The sequence below is a fragment of the Haliotis rufescens genome, unplaced genomic scaffold (genome assembly GCF_023055435.1).
Source record: "Haliotis rufescens isolate VD_foot unplaced genomic scaffold, xgHalRufe1.0.p SCAF_9, whole genome shotgun sequence".
Classification (NCBI taxonomy): Eukaryota; Metazoa; Mollusca; class Gastropoda; order Lepetellida; family Haliotidae; genus Haliotis; species Haliotis rufescens.
In genome coordinates, this window is record NW_025964383.1 from 10,437,101 (window position 1) to 10,452,727 (window position 15,627).

The 15,627-nt window shown below is 39.5% G+C and overlaps 2 protein-coding genes across 2 annotated transcripts; both read right to left on the bottom strand.

Moving 5' to 3' along the window:
• Positions 1-211: 211 nt before the first annotated feature.
• On the bottom strand, positions 212-7,583 carry LOC124128868. Its single transcript, XM_048391339.1, has 6 exons — positions 7,553-7,583; positions 4,700-5,814; positions 2,894-2,964; positions 2,553-2,610; positions 2,082-2,150; positions 212-880 (listed from the first exon to the last, which is right to left on the bottom strand). The coding sequence occupies exons 2-6, from the start codon at positions 5,487-5,489 to the stop codon at positions 225-227; spliced, it is 1,644 nt and encodes a 547-aa protein (XP_048247296.1). The 5' UTR covers positions 5,490-5,814; positions 7,553-7,583; the 3' UTR covers positions 212-224.
• Positions 7,584-9,832: 2,249 nt separating this feature from the next.
• On the bottom strand, positions 9,833-12,082 carry LOC124127761. The gene is made up of 2 exons (XM_046491124.2): positions 12,036-12,082; positions 9,833-10,827 (listed from the first exon to the last, which is right to left on the bottom strand). The coding sequence occupies exon 2, from the start codon at positions 10,628-10,630 to the stop codon at positions 10,169-10,171; it is 462 nt and encodes a 153-aa protein (XP_046347080.2). The 5' UTR covers positions 10,631-10,827; positions 12,036-12,082; the 3' UTR covers positions 9,833-10,168.
• Between the last annotated feature and the right edge of the window lie 3,545 nt (positions 12,083-15,627).

Consider the following 15,627-nt stretch of genomic DNA (forward strand, 5'->3'; position numbering starts at 1 on the left):
TCCTCACCATTTCGGCACAGTCATAGGGAATACAGCCTTACTATCATTCAAGTTCCTCACCACAGATTAGATGAACACACACTGCTCTCTCTCTCTCTCTCTCTCTCTCTCTCTCTCTCTCTCTCTCTCTCTCTCTCTCTCTCTCTCTCTCTCCCTCTCTCTCTCTCTCTCTCTCTCTCTCTCTCTTTTTTTTAAGGAGAAAGCATTGACAATCATTGTCACCATCACGACAGGGCCTTAACAATCACTGCTTTCTTCTCCTCTGTCATGTTGATGTCGCTGCCCACTACAAGTGTCATGCTGACAGAGACATACTCTGGGTTATACACCCCGAACATCGGCCACAGTGGCTGACTAGAGTCTACATTGTCTAACGTCGATATCACTTTGTTCTCCTTCACATCAATGAAGACAATCTTCTTCCTGGCGTCATCATAGACACCACCGTAATGTAGCGTGTGTGATGCCCCTGCTGTGTTGGGGAGAGTGTCAGGCAGACACAGCACACGCTTGTCCTCCTTACATGTCTTTCTGCATATCCCGCCGTGTGTAGGACAGTGGGAGACCGCCATGCTGCAGGAGCTGGGTTCTCCACTGATAGAATGATACACGTCCCTCTGCTCCTCCCTGCATACACCCACCTCGAGGATGAGGAGGCCTTCTGTTAGTGGTTTGTTCAGACTGACCCTGGATTTCATCTCCCAGTACTGGGGACAGCCAGCCCGGGGGAGGGGGGCAGCGCCACATGTGCCACTGTACTTCTTCAGTCTCCCCTCCCCTGCAGGTATGGTGTCCGACTTCCTGTTGACCAGGTCTCCTTCTGTGTTGATGTGGACGCTGTCGAGCTTGACTCTGTCTTTGTCATATTTTACATCTATACCTAAAAAATATGAATAAAGTAAACTTTCCAACACAAATACATTGTATCTCTGTCGCATCATCATGTCTTACCTAATTTCCTGATTTGCCCTTTTAAACACCAAGTTCAAATTATCCGAAAAGACTGATACCATGTTTTCTTTAATTGGTAATATCTGAAACTGTCAGCTTTGACTCGAGAATACATAAGTTTTGAGTTTGTTTGTTTTTTTCAATTTAGAAAGTTTTCATTCCACGGCTTTTTTGTAGTTAACCCGCCATGTTATGACTGGAATACGCGTCAAAACGTTGTGACAACCAGCTTAGCCACGGAAATATTAGTATGTAAACCGAACTTCTAAATCATATAGTTATAGTCGTTGAATAAAGATTGTCTTGATACATCTAGAGTAATGATTTATTAGAAACTGCAGGTGTGCTAACAATAAATGGAATATATTTGGAGTAGGGGTCACGGTCTGACATCTAGGCACTCACAATAAATGTGTATTTAGTAAGTCGATTGGGCTGGTTGAACTGGTTTATATTTGCTGAATGATTGGAAATGAGAGTTTGCAGTATGGAGTATGTAAGGTCATGATGAATGAGTCCAACAAACACTGTAGTTCAAACCCCATAGAGTATAAGCAATGTTACTGATGGTGTTATCAAAAACGAGGGACATGTGAGTGTGAAGCAACTGCAAATTCGTCAAAGCCTGTTATAATATGTCAATGAGTGAAATTTTGTGTGCACACACTTTAGCACAAGTAAACAACAATATTAGGGTGAGTGAGTGAGTTTGGTTTAACGCCGCTTTTACCAGTATTCCAGTTACATCTCGGCGTGTCAGCTTAATGTTGGAGGAAAGCCCGAAGTGATGCAGGTTCCAGACGATTACCACCTTGGAGAAACCCACGAGCACGGGTATGGTGCTGACAAACCTAGAGACATAATCGGGGCGAACCGGGATTCGAACCCACAATCAAAGGTTTCTGGTGTGCCCAATGGACGTAATTCTGCACAACGAATCGCAGCGCCTTAGACGACTGGGCCAGCCGTGCCCCCTATCAATATATGATCTGCACAGTCAGGCACTTCACGCACTGCATATAGCTAATCTCATTCTACTCGTCACATCAGACAAGTATGGATTTTGTAGAGTCTATCAGTTCAATTTATCAACGTTGTCATAACACTCTCCCTGGTGCAAACATACTTACAGAGAAGAGGAACAGGAAAAGGGGCATCTGAGGCAGGCAGAAGGTGGACAGCTACACTGGACACGCACTCTACAAAACAAAATGTCAAATGTATACTATTGCCATATGGTATTGTGGTATAATGAACTGTTCAAGCCGACTTTAACAGCATTTCACTTACATCCAGGTGTGTCAGCTTAAAGTTGAGTGAAGCTAAGGAGAGGACTTGGTGTAGATTGTGGACGTTTGCCACTATGCACAGGCAACAATAATGGGTATAATCAAATCATACTTTGAGATTCGATCCCCCAATGGGCATACCCTTTCACAGCATAGGTGCCCAACTCTGAAGAGTGCACAGTGAATTACAGAACACGAGCTCATTTGGCAAAATATGTTATTTGCTCACATCTCTTTCATTTTTATAACTATGTTTGTCATACTAGCTCAAATTCGTGTTTGCCATGTAACCAATATTGAAATGATGCTCACCTAAAGACTTCATTGTTGACGACAGCTGTTCGATCTGTTGATCGCGATTCTTTATAACCTTAAATCATAATTAATAAGAATAATGTATACAATGTACATCACTCGCATGTAATGAGGAAGTCTTGGTAAGGTAGCCTTTTGGTTAACTGGTTACCTAATCACACCAAAAACGAGAGAGGTCTAATCCTCTTAATTCCACCATATCGTATGATACTTTATATATCTCAAAATAGATTTATACTTTGAACTTGTGGTTTTCTGGTTTTAGAACGGATTGAGTAAGGTGAATTACATTTATATTGAACATTTCAAGTTATATAGCAGGTGTCAACAAACTGTACCTGCAGATGTAACATGTTATCAGCTTCAAGCTTATTTATCTTCGTTTTCATAGCATTCATAGTAGATCCCTCTGTAATAACAAACACATGTAATATATGAGTAAATGGAATATTTAACAATTGCAACGCGCATAAAAATAAGGTACACATGCATTACACAGGACACCTACCTACCATATAGGTCATGTGACGTTCATATAACACAATACTCGCGCGTGATGGAAATGACAACGGGGACATTTAGATTGAAATGAACATTAAATGTGAGTTCTATGCATCACTTCCGGTCTCGTAAATCTAGACTTAGTACTTTATTTTTGTTCAAATCGAAAAAAACTAAACTTGTAATGGCTCGTTATTTTTTTTGCCTATGGATTTATGAGGTGTGGAACATCGGAGCGTAAGAGAAATCTGAAAGGTAGGTGGTTCCTGAGTTGTCCATTTCTGCGTGACGTCACAAACCTTTGATCAACAGAGATCTGGGGCATTACATCTCGGCTGCCTTTGAAGATCTAATCAATCAATAGACTAATTAATTAACATCCAATTCAATCAGCTTGTCATAACTGTTTATTCCTTTTTATCCTTATACTTACTGTACATTTGGCTTTATTACCCGTGTGTTTTATTACCTTGTGCTATGTGTTATTCTTACTGTACATTTGGCTCCACCCAATTACATGTGTGCTACTTATTATTTGTTACCTGTTCTCAATGTTAATCTGCTGCTTATCAGAACATGACCTGTGTCTATACCTCTCATTCACTTGGTTGTTGTCACTCCAGAATCAACATCGAAACGTCGCTATTTGTAATAAACTAAAAAATGTTCACTTCCACGAAGGGGGACAACGTTAACAAAAGACATGTTCACCTATTTCGAGGAATTTTTTAAAATGTTCAGACGTCTCGGACAAGTTCACTGCCTTCTTACCTCTCATTGTGCGAGCAAACAATCCCCATGGAGAAGACAATGATATTGTCAGACCCAGCCCTCCACGCGCTACTATTGATAAAATGACAGTCTGAACGACTTCGCTCTTAAGTATTTACTTAAGTACTTATGTTAAGTACTTACTGATATGTTTATTGAAAACCCTAAACCCAACAACTACTACTAACCCTAATTCAGTTATAACAAAGGCCCAAGGGTTAAATATGTCGGTATAAAGAACCCAAGGGCTAAAGAAATTAACTGAAGCGGCAGGAAAATGGCGAATGCTTTGGTTGCCAAGGAAGTAGTTCGCGCATAACAGAATATGGCGGAAGGTGTCCGGTATCAAACATTCTTTCCAAAAATAATACATAGAATATGACTGAAAATGGTAAGCTTCATGTAAAGCTAGCTATAGTGATGCTGATGTGTATGTCTGAGTTTCTCCCAGCAGACTTGGTTACCTAGATTACAAGTAGATCATCTCCGGGAACAGAGGCAACTAGCAACGAGCTCTATAATGATTGGGAATGCTCATGGACACTGAATGGGGTAGCCTTGTGGTTAAAACATCGGCAGCTCACGCCATAGATCCGGGTTCGATTCCCTTCATGGGTTCAATGTGTGAAGCACATTTGCTGTTGTACCCCGCAGTGACGGCACTGGAATATTGCTAAAAGCAGAGTAAAACCACATTCACTCACTCAGGGACACTGACATTATTCGTATTTAACTCAACATTCCTAATAAACTGTATGCAGTGTAATGGAACAGCTCCAGGTACAGGATACTAAACACTTAGCTTTTCTTTAGCTCGTTACAATATCAATTTATTGTTTCATCATCCAAGAAATAATCAATACTGTACCTACCTGGGTTACTTTCTGACTGAGGGTCCATGGGTACGTAGTACCCTCCAAAGGAAGAAATCAATTGCTTCAGGTCTGTAAAGTCCTGTCTAGATAGAGTGACTGCAGCCTCTGTATCTCTCACTTGGGGAAGCTCAGTTGTAATACATTCATTGGTTCTGGATACTACTGTCTTTCTGGCCCTGAAGAGTGCGTCAACACTAGACATAGCAGCGAATTTCTGACAATACCCAAGTGCTGTGTCACATTTGGCTTCCTCCATTTCCAACTTGGATAGCCGTGAATTATTCATATCATATACAGCTCTGAAACTTTGATCCAGTTGTAGAGAAACCCCTTCTTCTCGCTGTTTTAAAGTAGTTCTCAGGTCAGAAAATGTATGCTTTAAGAACTCCTTCCCTTCCTCCTCTTTCCCCTCTGACATCTTGACAACTTCTAGTACCTTGTCCCTGATGGCTCTGATTGTTTCTATCTTCTTAGAGAGGCCTTTCTGTCCTTCCTCCAGTACCGTCTCCTTCAGATGTTGACATGCTGTGGCTATGTCATTCACCTTGCAGTCGCTATGATTCTCCTTACATTTGAAACAGATTCTTTGCTCACATGTTTCGTCATAGAGCTGTAGAGGATGATCAGCATGTTCTGTGCAGTAGACAGTCTTAGGAGTAGGTTCTCCGTCAGAAGACGTCAAGTTTTCCAATGGCACAACTGCATGTGACCTTGTTATCTTCATATCCTCATGGCTGGCCTGACAGTGCTCACACAACAAGGCTTCACATTCATCACACCAGGACATGGCTTGGTTGCCGTCATCTTTGTTGGTACAAAGCACAGCGGAACCATCGTTTTCAGCAGTTTGGTGGAAGATATCTTTGATGACAACGACATCGGGAGGAAAATCCGTTTGTTCTTTATCAAATGTTTCCTGGCAGATGTCACACGTCAGTGTATCAAGGGTGTCAGTGTCTAGGCATGTCTGACGCACCAAGTGGAGATATGGTAGGAGGTGTGGATCAGGCCCACCATACTTGTACGAGGTGTGTCACACTCTACACTGGGGTAGCTTCACTGCAGTCGCCATTGTCCTGTTTAGTGTTATGATGTCCAAGTTGTGCACAGTTCTGGAAGATTCGAAGTATTGGAAATTATACATGCAAATAAAAAATAGAAAAATATACATTGAGATAACATAATGTCTGAGATATCAGATGACAACGTGCGCCCTGATTGAAAGTTTTTAAAAAAAAATATGACTTAGAAATACGATGTATCTCATCCATGTCGGAAACAATTTTTTTATAATGGATTATATTGTAGACAGCTTATTCTTGATGTTGAACAGCTTTGCCACATCAGCGGACAATACGTGTACTTGTATTGTATATATGAGGTCTTGGTTACGGGTATGACCTTTACATAGATTAATGCATGGTATGTTCACATAATAATTAGTAGACCGCCAACGTGGTCTAGTTTTTGAACATCTGCCCGGAGAGCGAAAAGGCGGGGATTTGATCCCCGGCCACGTCATACCAAAAAGACTTGTTGTTACCCTGCCTGTGGCCCGGAATTGAGGGCCGCTCGGAGTATAGTGTGCCTGAGTGGGGTAAACATGTTAAACTGCGACATGGTGTTTCAGTGGGCTATCACTATAAAATCGGCATTTGTCCGGACCACAGCAGCCACACGCACACTTGCATGCACGTCGCTATATAAGTACAATAATCTTGAGTGAGTGAGGTAATGCTTTACGTCACATCGGCAATATTTCAGCCATATCGTGACGATCACAATAATCTTGAACGCGACGTTGAACCCTATTCCATCTTGCCTCAAATATAATTAGTATCAGCCGAACAAAATAAAAAATATCATGTACTTCAGATACCAACAAATTGTATACGACAGTGCAGCAATAAATACATACAACTGTACAACATCATTATCTTAACCACAACATACATTTCACATGTATTGACATCGGAAGATTGTCATCTGTGCTCATGTTTCATTCTATTATTATGTTTTAATTTTGTTTTTCTCATGTCTGTTGACATAATTCTATGTGATGCATTTAAAGGATGACGTTTTCATGGAAACTGCGGAATGCTAAAATAATATTAATGCCGATTAGTAAAAAAAAACCAGAATAATAAAATTTAATATTAAATAAATAATGTACTTCAGGCCATCACTGATAAGACATGCATAACAAGATATATCAAATTCGCACTGTCGCCAATTCAACGTAACTGCTCACGTACGTAGCTACTACGCGTCCAAATCGCCAATTATATATATAATTAGTTTCAAATATATTGCTCAATTTGACCATTCGTCTCAAATAAAGAAATAATAATGGCTAGTCAAACTAATATCAAACACACCCCTGTATATTCACATTTACATGTCAATAAATGGCCTTTCAAGCACTGTAATGCTGAACTATCCGTGTATTCGATCGATCAGATAACAATAAGCTGTTCATTCTGCACGGGAGGTATGATATCTGTTTGCAAAAGGAAGATACGCGCGAGGTCGTCATAATACTCATGAACAGCGGCATAGAAAAGGCGAGATTGTATCAGCAGACCACATAGGGCAGGCAAGTGTGTCGTGTCCCAGAACATGTCGGCGCTTGAAAACGAAAGTAGCACTGTTTAGTTGTCACCTCACACTAATGTATAGACTTTAGACGAGTGTTTCATGATTCAAGTTAAGATATGCTTAAGATATGCAATGTAACAGTTGAAATGCATTCTTGTGATTTAGTTAAACACATGTAATTTCTCATACAGAACAATATTATCTTATTGATTATATTGTTAGGCTATCAGAGACGATCCACAACGCACCTACCTGGCACAGACCACGTCATGTTTGTGTAGCTAGGTCACTTCCGGGTTGAGGTGCAAAGGTGAATGCTATTTTAATACACGTATACGATAAGAGGGGAGTTGGACGTGAGCTGACATGGACTTAAACGTCGTCTTCATGAAACGTTATTGCGTTCAACCATAAGTTGGCTGGCCATGTCTGAGATCTGCCTTCCTAATCTGTCCCGTAGCCATACATGTCTATGAATGCATTGCCTTTTGCCTCAAGTAGTACTTCTCATTGACCGTATAAATTTCCTCAGAAAATAGAATCTCAATATATTAAGTTCGTACTTAATGGATGTAGAATGCACATTTCAGTATCTTTTGATAAAGTCTTTGATATATATTATCTGTAGTGTCAGCAATGAGTAAACGTGTTATGTTTTCGTTCAATGACTGTGAAGCCCATTTCTGGTGTCCCCCGTCGTGATATTGCTGGAATATTGCCAAAAGCGGCGTAAAACCACACTCATTCACTTACGCTTTCATTGAAGTTACAGTATGGATTTTTTGCGTGTAGGCTAGTGACGGGGATGACATTTTATCCAATGTTTTACGAACAAGAAACTGCCAAAACAGATCTAACATTAAATATCCAAACAACAAATAGCTATGAATAGCTAAATTACATAAATTGGTCAAATACACAGACAATACATAATTGATTTATGAATGACAAAAAAATGTTTGCATTGTTAAGGATACCACTTTGGAATTTTATTGTGATTTTATTATATTTTTACCGTGCAATTGCGAGTGACAGCAAAATATTATTTTGTATTTCTAATCAATTTCTAATGACATTGTCAAATACTTCCATGCCATCTGATTATTTATGCATATAGTAAAAGTAAAAACATTTTGGCTCATTAAATATATTAAAATACGTAAAAAAAAATAAAGAGAGCAAAATTAATCATGTATTCTTGTGTTTTATATAGATGTTTTTTTCACAATCTTAATATATATGTCTTTCTTCTGCGAAAGCGTAGTCGGGCCAGGGTGAATTATTTTTGTCTAAGTATCTCCTACGTAGGACTCAGTATCTTCTACATAGGACTTACTATCTCCTACGTAGGAATTACTATCTATCGTTGCGCAAACGGGCATAACTAAAACAATTGTCAATTCGTTGCGTAATGGTTCACATATATTTCCCCATATATTATATATATTTCAGATGCCTTTTAAAGCACATCGGGACGTGCGGAATTATACAATATGATTGAACACATTTAACTGTGTCTTTGGTATATTTTTAGATGCAAGACATATGTAAAATAAAAAATTATTTCTGAGGGATTCTTTGACGAAGTACTTGAAATCATACACGCACTCTGATTGGTTTGTCGTATTTTCGCACATAACATTCATCGAGAGGGGGACGAGTCTTCTTATAGGTTACGGAAAGGGGCGAGTGCTGACGAATGGCGCCAAATAGCAAGATCTCCATTATCCTTAAAACTTTAAGTACATTTTCTTTGTTGGTTTTATCGTGTTTTCTACACAGTATGTATTGTCACACATCCATGGAATATTGCAGTAACCGCAGTATGCATTCTGTAGCCTGTTGTTATACATAAAGTTATTTAAATATTCCAAACGGTACTTCCCAAATACATAGTAGAATGTATATTTAATTCTTATACATCTAAAGAAATAACTTGTTATATACGTATACATTGGAGTGAGTGAGTGAGTGAGTATAGTTTTACGCCGCTTTTAGCAATATTCCAGCAATATCACGGCGGGGGACACCAGAAATGGGCTTCACACATTGTACCCATGTCGGGAATCGAACCTGGGTATTCGGCTTTAACGCTTTAACCAATAGGCTACACGATGGCTCCACATATACATTATATATGATCGACTTTTAGTTTTTTGATACCACGCGCGTGTTTATAAACATGTCTACACATATATCGTTCCATTGAAGGCAACGAAATCCATGAAAATGGTTTAATTCATCCATGCTGATTGTAATCCGTTGAATAATACACTGATACACCTTGAAGAGCATGCTAGTATTCGACCGTTTTGTAATATTTGATCAAATGGACATCAAAATAATATTAAGTTGTTCGTGGTATTTAGGCATAAGATAATCAACCACACAATTTATGCCATTTTGTCACAAAGTCATTATACTTTGTCATGTTACAAAAATCGTTTTCACGTCATTCGAAATAAAGCTGGTGATGCGATTTCATTGTGTGTCAGTATACATTACGAAAATTACAGATTGGTTTTTAAATCGATAATGTGATTACTACTATTTCCTGACTTGATAACCACATTAAATAATTTACAATGGTGATGATTGAAGCATGCAGTGATGTGTATGCTAAACTTAGTACAAAGTCTTTAATAGGCATTTAGAAGTTTGAAGAACATGAATACATGACACATTTTATGGATAGCAACTTCTTTTATTCTTTGTCAAGACGATTCAAAGGTATTTCGTTCGTGAATAGAGTTAGAATAAAGGAAGTTGATATTCTTAAAACAGTGTCACATATTAGTACAGATAACTCAAAGATGATCACCGATGATAAACATCTGCGTTATAAGCAGTGTTGCTAATTCTGTTGTACTACTGTCTAGCTACCGAAAAAGCCATGGCTCTCTCCAAAAACGATTTCTTCCACAGTGGTAATTGTATTTCTTTTCCTGACACCAGCTTAATCTGAACAGCAGCAAGGGAAGAGTTGTATGCTCCAAACACGGGCCAGAGGTCATCTGCCTGTTCTTCTGTGTCTAGTGTCACAAGTTCAGCTATGGTGTTGAGGTCAAATATAGTGAGGGTGTTCCTGGTACCGTCAAACAGAAGCCCATGTCTCAGTGTGTCAGATGTTCCTGGACTGGTCGACAAAACGTTTTCGTAGCATCTCATCTTCTGGCCATTGCTCCAGATCTTTGCACAGACTCCTTTGTGTGTAGAGCAGTGTGAGATGACGAGACACATGGATCCTTTCTGCCCACTCATGCAGTAGCTGTTGTCCAGGCATGCTCCCCTAGCCACACCTATTTCCATAAGTAGGCCATGTTGTTGCATTTCAGAAGCCACGTTGAAGTCTGACTCCACCTCCCAATAGCTGACTTTGTCTTTGGGTAGAGGAGTAATAGCCGTTGTCCCAATATACTGACCTAGTTTCCTGTCTTGGGAGACTTTACTATTAACCAGGAACCCTTTGTTGTTGACATGGACCTTATTGTTGTTGATTCTTTCCACGTCAAACGACAAAGCAGGATCTGCAATGTACCAACACGTTGTTTCTGCATATCATTTGGTATCATTATTTTTTTCTAAATTGTAATCTCTGAATTCTTTACGCTCGCACTATTTACTGGGTCTGTGGCTAGTCTGGTGGTTAAAGCGTTCACTCGTCACGCCGAAGACCCGGGTTCGATCCCCACACGGGTACAATGTGTGAAGCCTATTTCTAATGTCCCCCGCCGTGATATTGCTGGAATATTCCTACTCACTGTAATATTTTCTAATCATAATTAATGTTTCTACGCTGACATTAGTGTTTCCGTGTCTGCATAAAGATACGTTCAGTGTAATAAAAAAATTTCCAGTACATGTTTTGTTTCATTCAGTTTCCAATGCGTATTATTTCGTTTTATTACAGTTATTGATTTGTCTGTAATGCACAGTCTTTAAACTATTAGCTTGGCGTTACGCTTTTGATGTTGCAGCTGATTCTGAACCAGATTTCACAGAGGCAGATTCTCGTATTTTCTACACCAAATTCAAAATAATAACTATCATACTGAAACAACATTTACATATTGTCAGTGATGTCAAACACCAAGATATGTGGTAAATAAGAGTGTGTGAGTCCGGCAATATAACGGTGGGGACACAAGAAATAAGCTTCAGCAATTTTGCGTAACGAGCGAACGCTGTTACCACTATCATCTTCAAAGAAAGCTGCTAACATACAATATAAATGTTTTCAACAAACCCATATACATGCTATGTAATCGGGATAAATGATTCTTCACTGAACGGAAATTACCTGAATTAAAACTCAATCTACATTAGATAAATTATCAAGGATACTCATGAAACCGGAAAAGGTCAAATAAACATACAATGCATGCATGCAGATCAAATTGTTTATACATGATTGGATTCCTCTCTGGAGAAACCCTGGTAAACCTGATGTTTTTTTTACATAAACCTTATTCTTTTAATCCTTTCAAAATCAAATGCCGAATTCGGACTTTAGATATAGACCAGGAAAATCTAAGGACAATATTTGAGTCAAGCAGATTATCATGCATGTTATTTTAAAATGGTTAATTATTAAAGCTATTGCCTTCATTATTATGACATATTAACAACATTGAATTCAGAACAAACAAGTTGTTGATGTGTTTTCCACGTTGCTCCGTTTGCTTTAAATGTGCGAAAAAACGAAACACGTTAGGTGTGGAATGATTTCACTTACACAATCTCTCTTCTACTGGCTCAAGGTGACGTTTCTCAGCTGAAGAAGAAGTAAATGCAAATATATTCCAAGCAAACGTGTAAAGGTGTGTTCATTTCGTTTGGCATTATACAGTTCCAACGTTATCATAGCACAACAATTTTATCGTTGTAGACAATGATATTTCAATCCTATCTCTGCTGTTGTTCGGGCGTCACATAAGTTACATATTTGATTTGACATTAAATCTCTTTTTAATTGTTTAAAAATACCATAATCAAAAATTTATTTCATTTATTTCTAACCTGAGCCCTTCTTGTCGTTTTCCTTGTCTTGGCTGTGAATGTCAGACTTGGTTGTTCCAATGGATGAAATAACTTCTTCAAGATGTTCCATCTGTTCCTTCGAGAAGGACAGTTGCATGGCTTCAACCTCAGCCCCCGCAACATCCTCAGCTAAACAGTTTTCCGTCTGTATTGTCATGCATTTCTCCAGCATCAGGATATCACTGGGAGGCCCATATTTCAGCAGTTTTTCAGTAAAGTCATGTGTGTCCTCACATTTACGTAGAACGTTTTGCAATCCCAAGTTAATCCTTGAAATGTCCACCAGGTTAAGTCTATGCTTGGAGTCCAATTCTTCTTGTAGTTCTGCTTCACGTTTGGTGAGACACTCCTTTAGATGATGGAATCTTTTTGACAGGAGTGTCTTTGAGTCGTTGTAACTTGCTTCCGAATTCTCTCGCGTTGTTTTGGTTTCTGTCATCGCTTTCCGGATTTCTTGTAACTTTTCTTCTAATTTAGCTTTGCTTTGTATCGTCGTGCTTTTCCCCACAGTAGCTGCATCTTCCAGTTCCTGCACAACACAATGCTTATGTTCTGACCGTACGCATTTAGAACAAATGAGAGTCTCACAAGTTTCATCGTAAAGGTCAAGAAAGTACTCGTCGTGATCAGTACAGAGGGCACTGGGGGGCGTCAGTCCACCTGCTTTCATATCTCCCACTGGCAACATCTGATGGGTCCTGGACGTCTTTACTTGGTTGTGAGCAGATTCACATGACCTACAAAACATGGCCTGGCAGTTCCTACACCATGACCTGGCAGTCTTTGCTGAATTACCGTGGTCTTTATTGGTGCATGTGACCTCTGATGGCTTCAATTTGAGGGTTGAGGATAGTATATCCATTTCAGTGACATGGTCCTTTGGCAAACCGATCGTTCTTTTGTCGAAAGAATATCTGCAGAATGAACACTGTACCGTTTCGCATTCAGCTCTGATGCAATCAGCACACACAGGATGTAAACAAGGGAGAAGGTATGGCTCGACTCCTTTGTATCTGAATGGCGTCTCACAAGCACTGCATTGTGGGATTCTAACTGTGATTTTGGTGGCCATGATGTTGGAAACCTTATAAACGAAAATTAGGTATATTTACAAAATCAGTATGTCTAAGATTATAACAGGTAATTAAAATAATGTACCTTCAGGACGTCATTTAACCTGTATGGAGATTATTATTCATATATAATTTTTAAGGCGATATTCTTCTTACCAGTATAATTCAGCTTCGATGTTCGTATTGCGATGTTTGGATGATGTTGTTCAAAGGCTTTCGCTTAGAAATTCAGACATTAGACTCCGTTAGCTACCGTCGTGGAGACACCATCCACAGGACGTGTATGACTGGGGGCGTTTGTAAACTTCGAACCACAAAATGACAGCCGACACTGTGATAAGTTGTAGTTGATGGCCGTGTGTCACATGATAGGTGACACACTCTGACCGACTAAGCTGATATGCAATGCAAAAGTGTTTTTTTATCTGCAGTAAATGTATAGCTAAGGACTGTAACATGGTCATTATTATCGAACTAAATTTAATCATCTCTCTAAACATATTTCCTGTACCCTCATTCAATCACGAGTACCGTACTGACTACCCAACTATATATGTATACTTAATGAAGGCTGTACTTGTCAAAATCTGACACATTTTAGGTTTTAATGGAGACATTGCAGTGGTTTTAGATACCATGAAAAATATTATTTCTTAACCTGCAAAACAACTGTATGTCATCAAGGTTCTGACCATGTATTTTTCTTGGGGTAGTAGCGATTACGGGGATTGTGGCGGTGTCAGTGTGGGTTGGAGGGGGGTGATGTCACCTGGATTGTTTTTTAGACAGTATCATCTCCAGCCACTGCTTCGGAAAATATTTTTCTAAACATTATAGCCCAAGATATCCAAATATTGTTGGTTTTGTAAGACAGCACAAGTGAGAGTCAACAAGACAAGAATTAATGGATATTTGTGATCAAATCGTTTACAACGAGTGGAACTTGTAGATGTCCACTTGTGGTGTGTGTGTTAATGTCGTGTAACTCTGCATCCAGGTTTACTACTACATACAACATTAAGTATAGCTAAGTACAGATATTATTAAGGTCATCATTGGCGCTGCTCCTCCAAAATAGGTTGTACCTACGCTCTTCCCACTTTCCAAGTTTAACCCGACTGTTTCAGCACTTTCCACCCCCCAAGTATAACCCTATTGCTTCAACTTTCTTTCCACTTCCAAGGTTTAACCTGACTGCTTCATCATTTTACACTCCACAAGTATAACCCGACTGCTTCCACTATTTACACTTCCTAAGTAGATCCGATTGCCTTCACTCTTTCCACGTCCTAAGTATAACCCGACTGCTTCCACTATTAACACTTCCTACGTAGATCCGATTGCTTCCACTTTTTCGACGTCCTAAGTATAACCCGACTGCTTCCACTATTTACACTTCCTAAGTAGATCCGATTGCCGTCACTCTTTCCACGTCCTAAGTATAACCCGAATGCTTCCTCTATTTATTTTTCCTAAGCAGATCCGATTGCTTTCACTTTTTCCACATCCTAACTATAACCCGACTGCTTCCACTATTATACTTCCTAAGTAGATCCGATTACCTTCACTTTTTCCCGTCCCCAGTATAATCCGACTGCTACCACTACTTAAAGTCCATAAGTAGATCCGATTGTTTTCACTTTTTCCACGTCCTAAGTATAACCCGGCTGCTTCCACTATTTACGCTTCTTAAGTAGATCCGATTGCTTCCACTTTTTCCACGTCCTAAGTATAACCCGACTGCTTCCACTATTTACACTTCCTAAGTAGATCCGATTGCTTCCACTTTTTCCACGTCCTAAGTATAGCCCGACTGCTTCCACTATTTAGGCTTCCTAAGTAGATCCGATTTCCTTCACTTTTTACCGTCCTAAGTATAACCCGACTGCTTCCATTATTTAAAGTCCATAAGTAGATCCGATTGTTTTCACTTTTTCCACGTCCTAAGTATAACCCGACTGCTTCCACTATTTACACTTTCCACTCCCGCTCTGTACACTGCTTCCTCGGTGCTTTAACCCTTGGCAGTGCTTCCCTACTTTCCACCTCCCGAAGTGCTTCCGCTGTTTGTACTGCTCACAGCCTTACCTGAGTCCTGCCACTCACTGCTTCGATATGCCAGGTGGTTGATGTCGCACTTTAATATGCGTCAACCAATTACACGAATTATTCCACATTTATACTTCTCGTCAATTCGAATCCTTGTATGCCCTG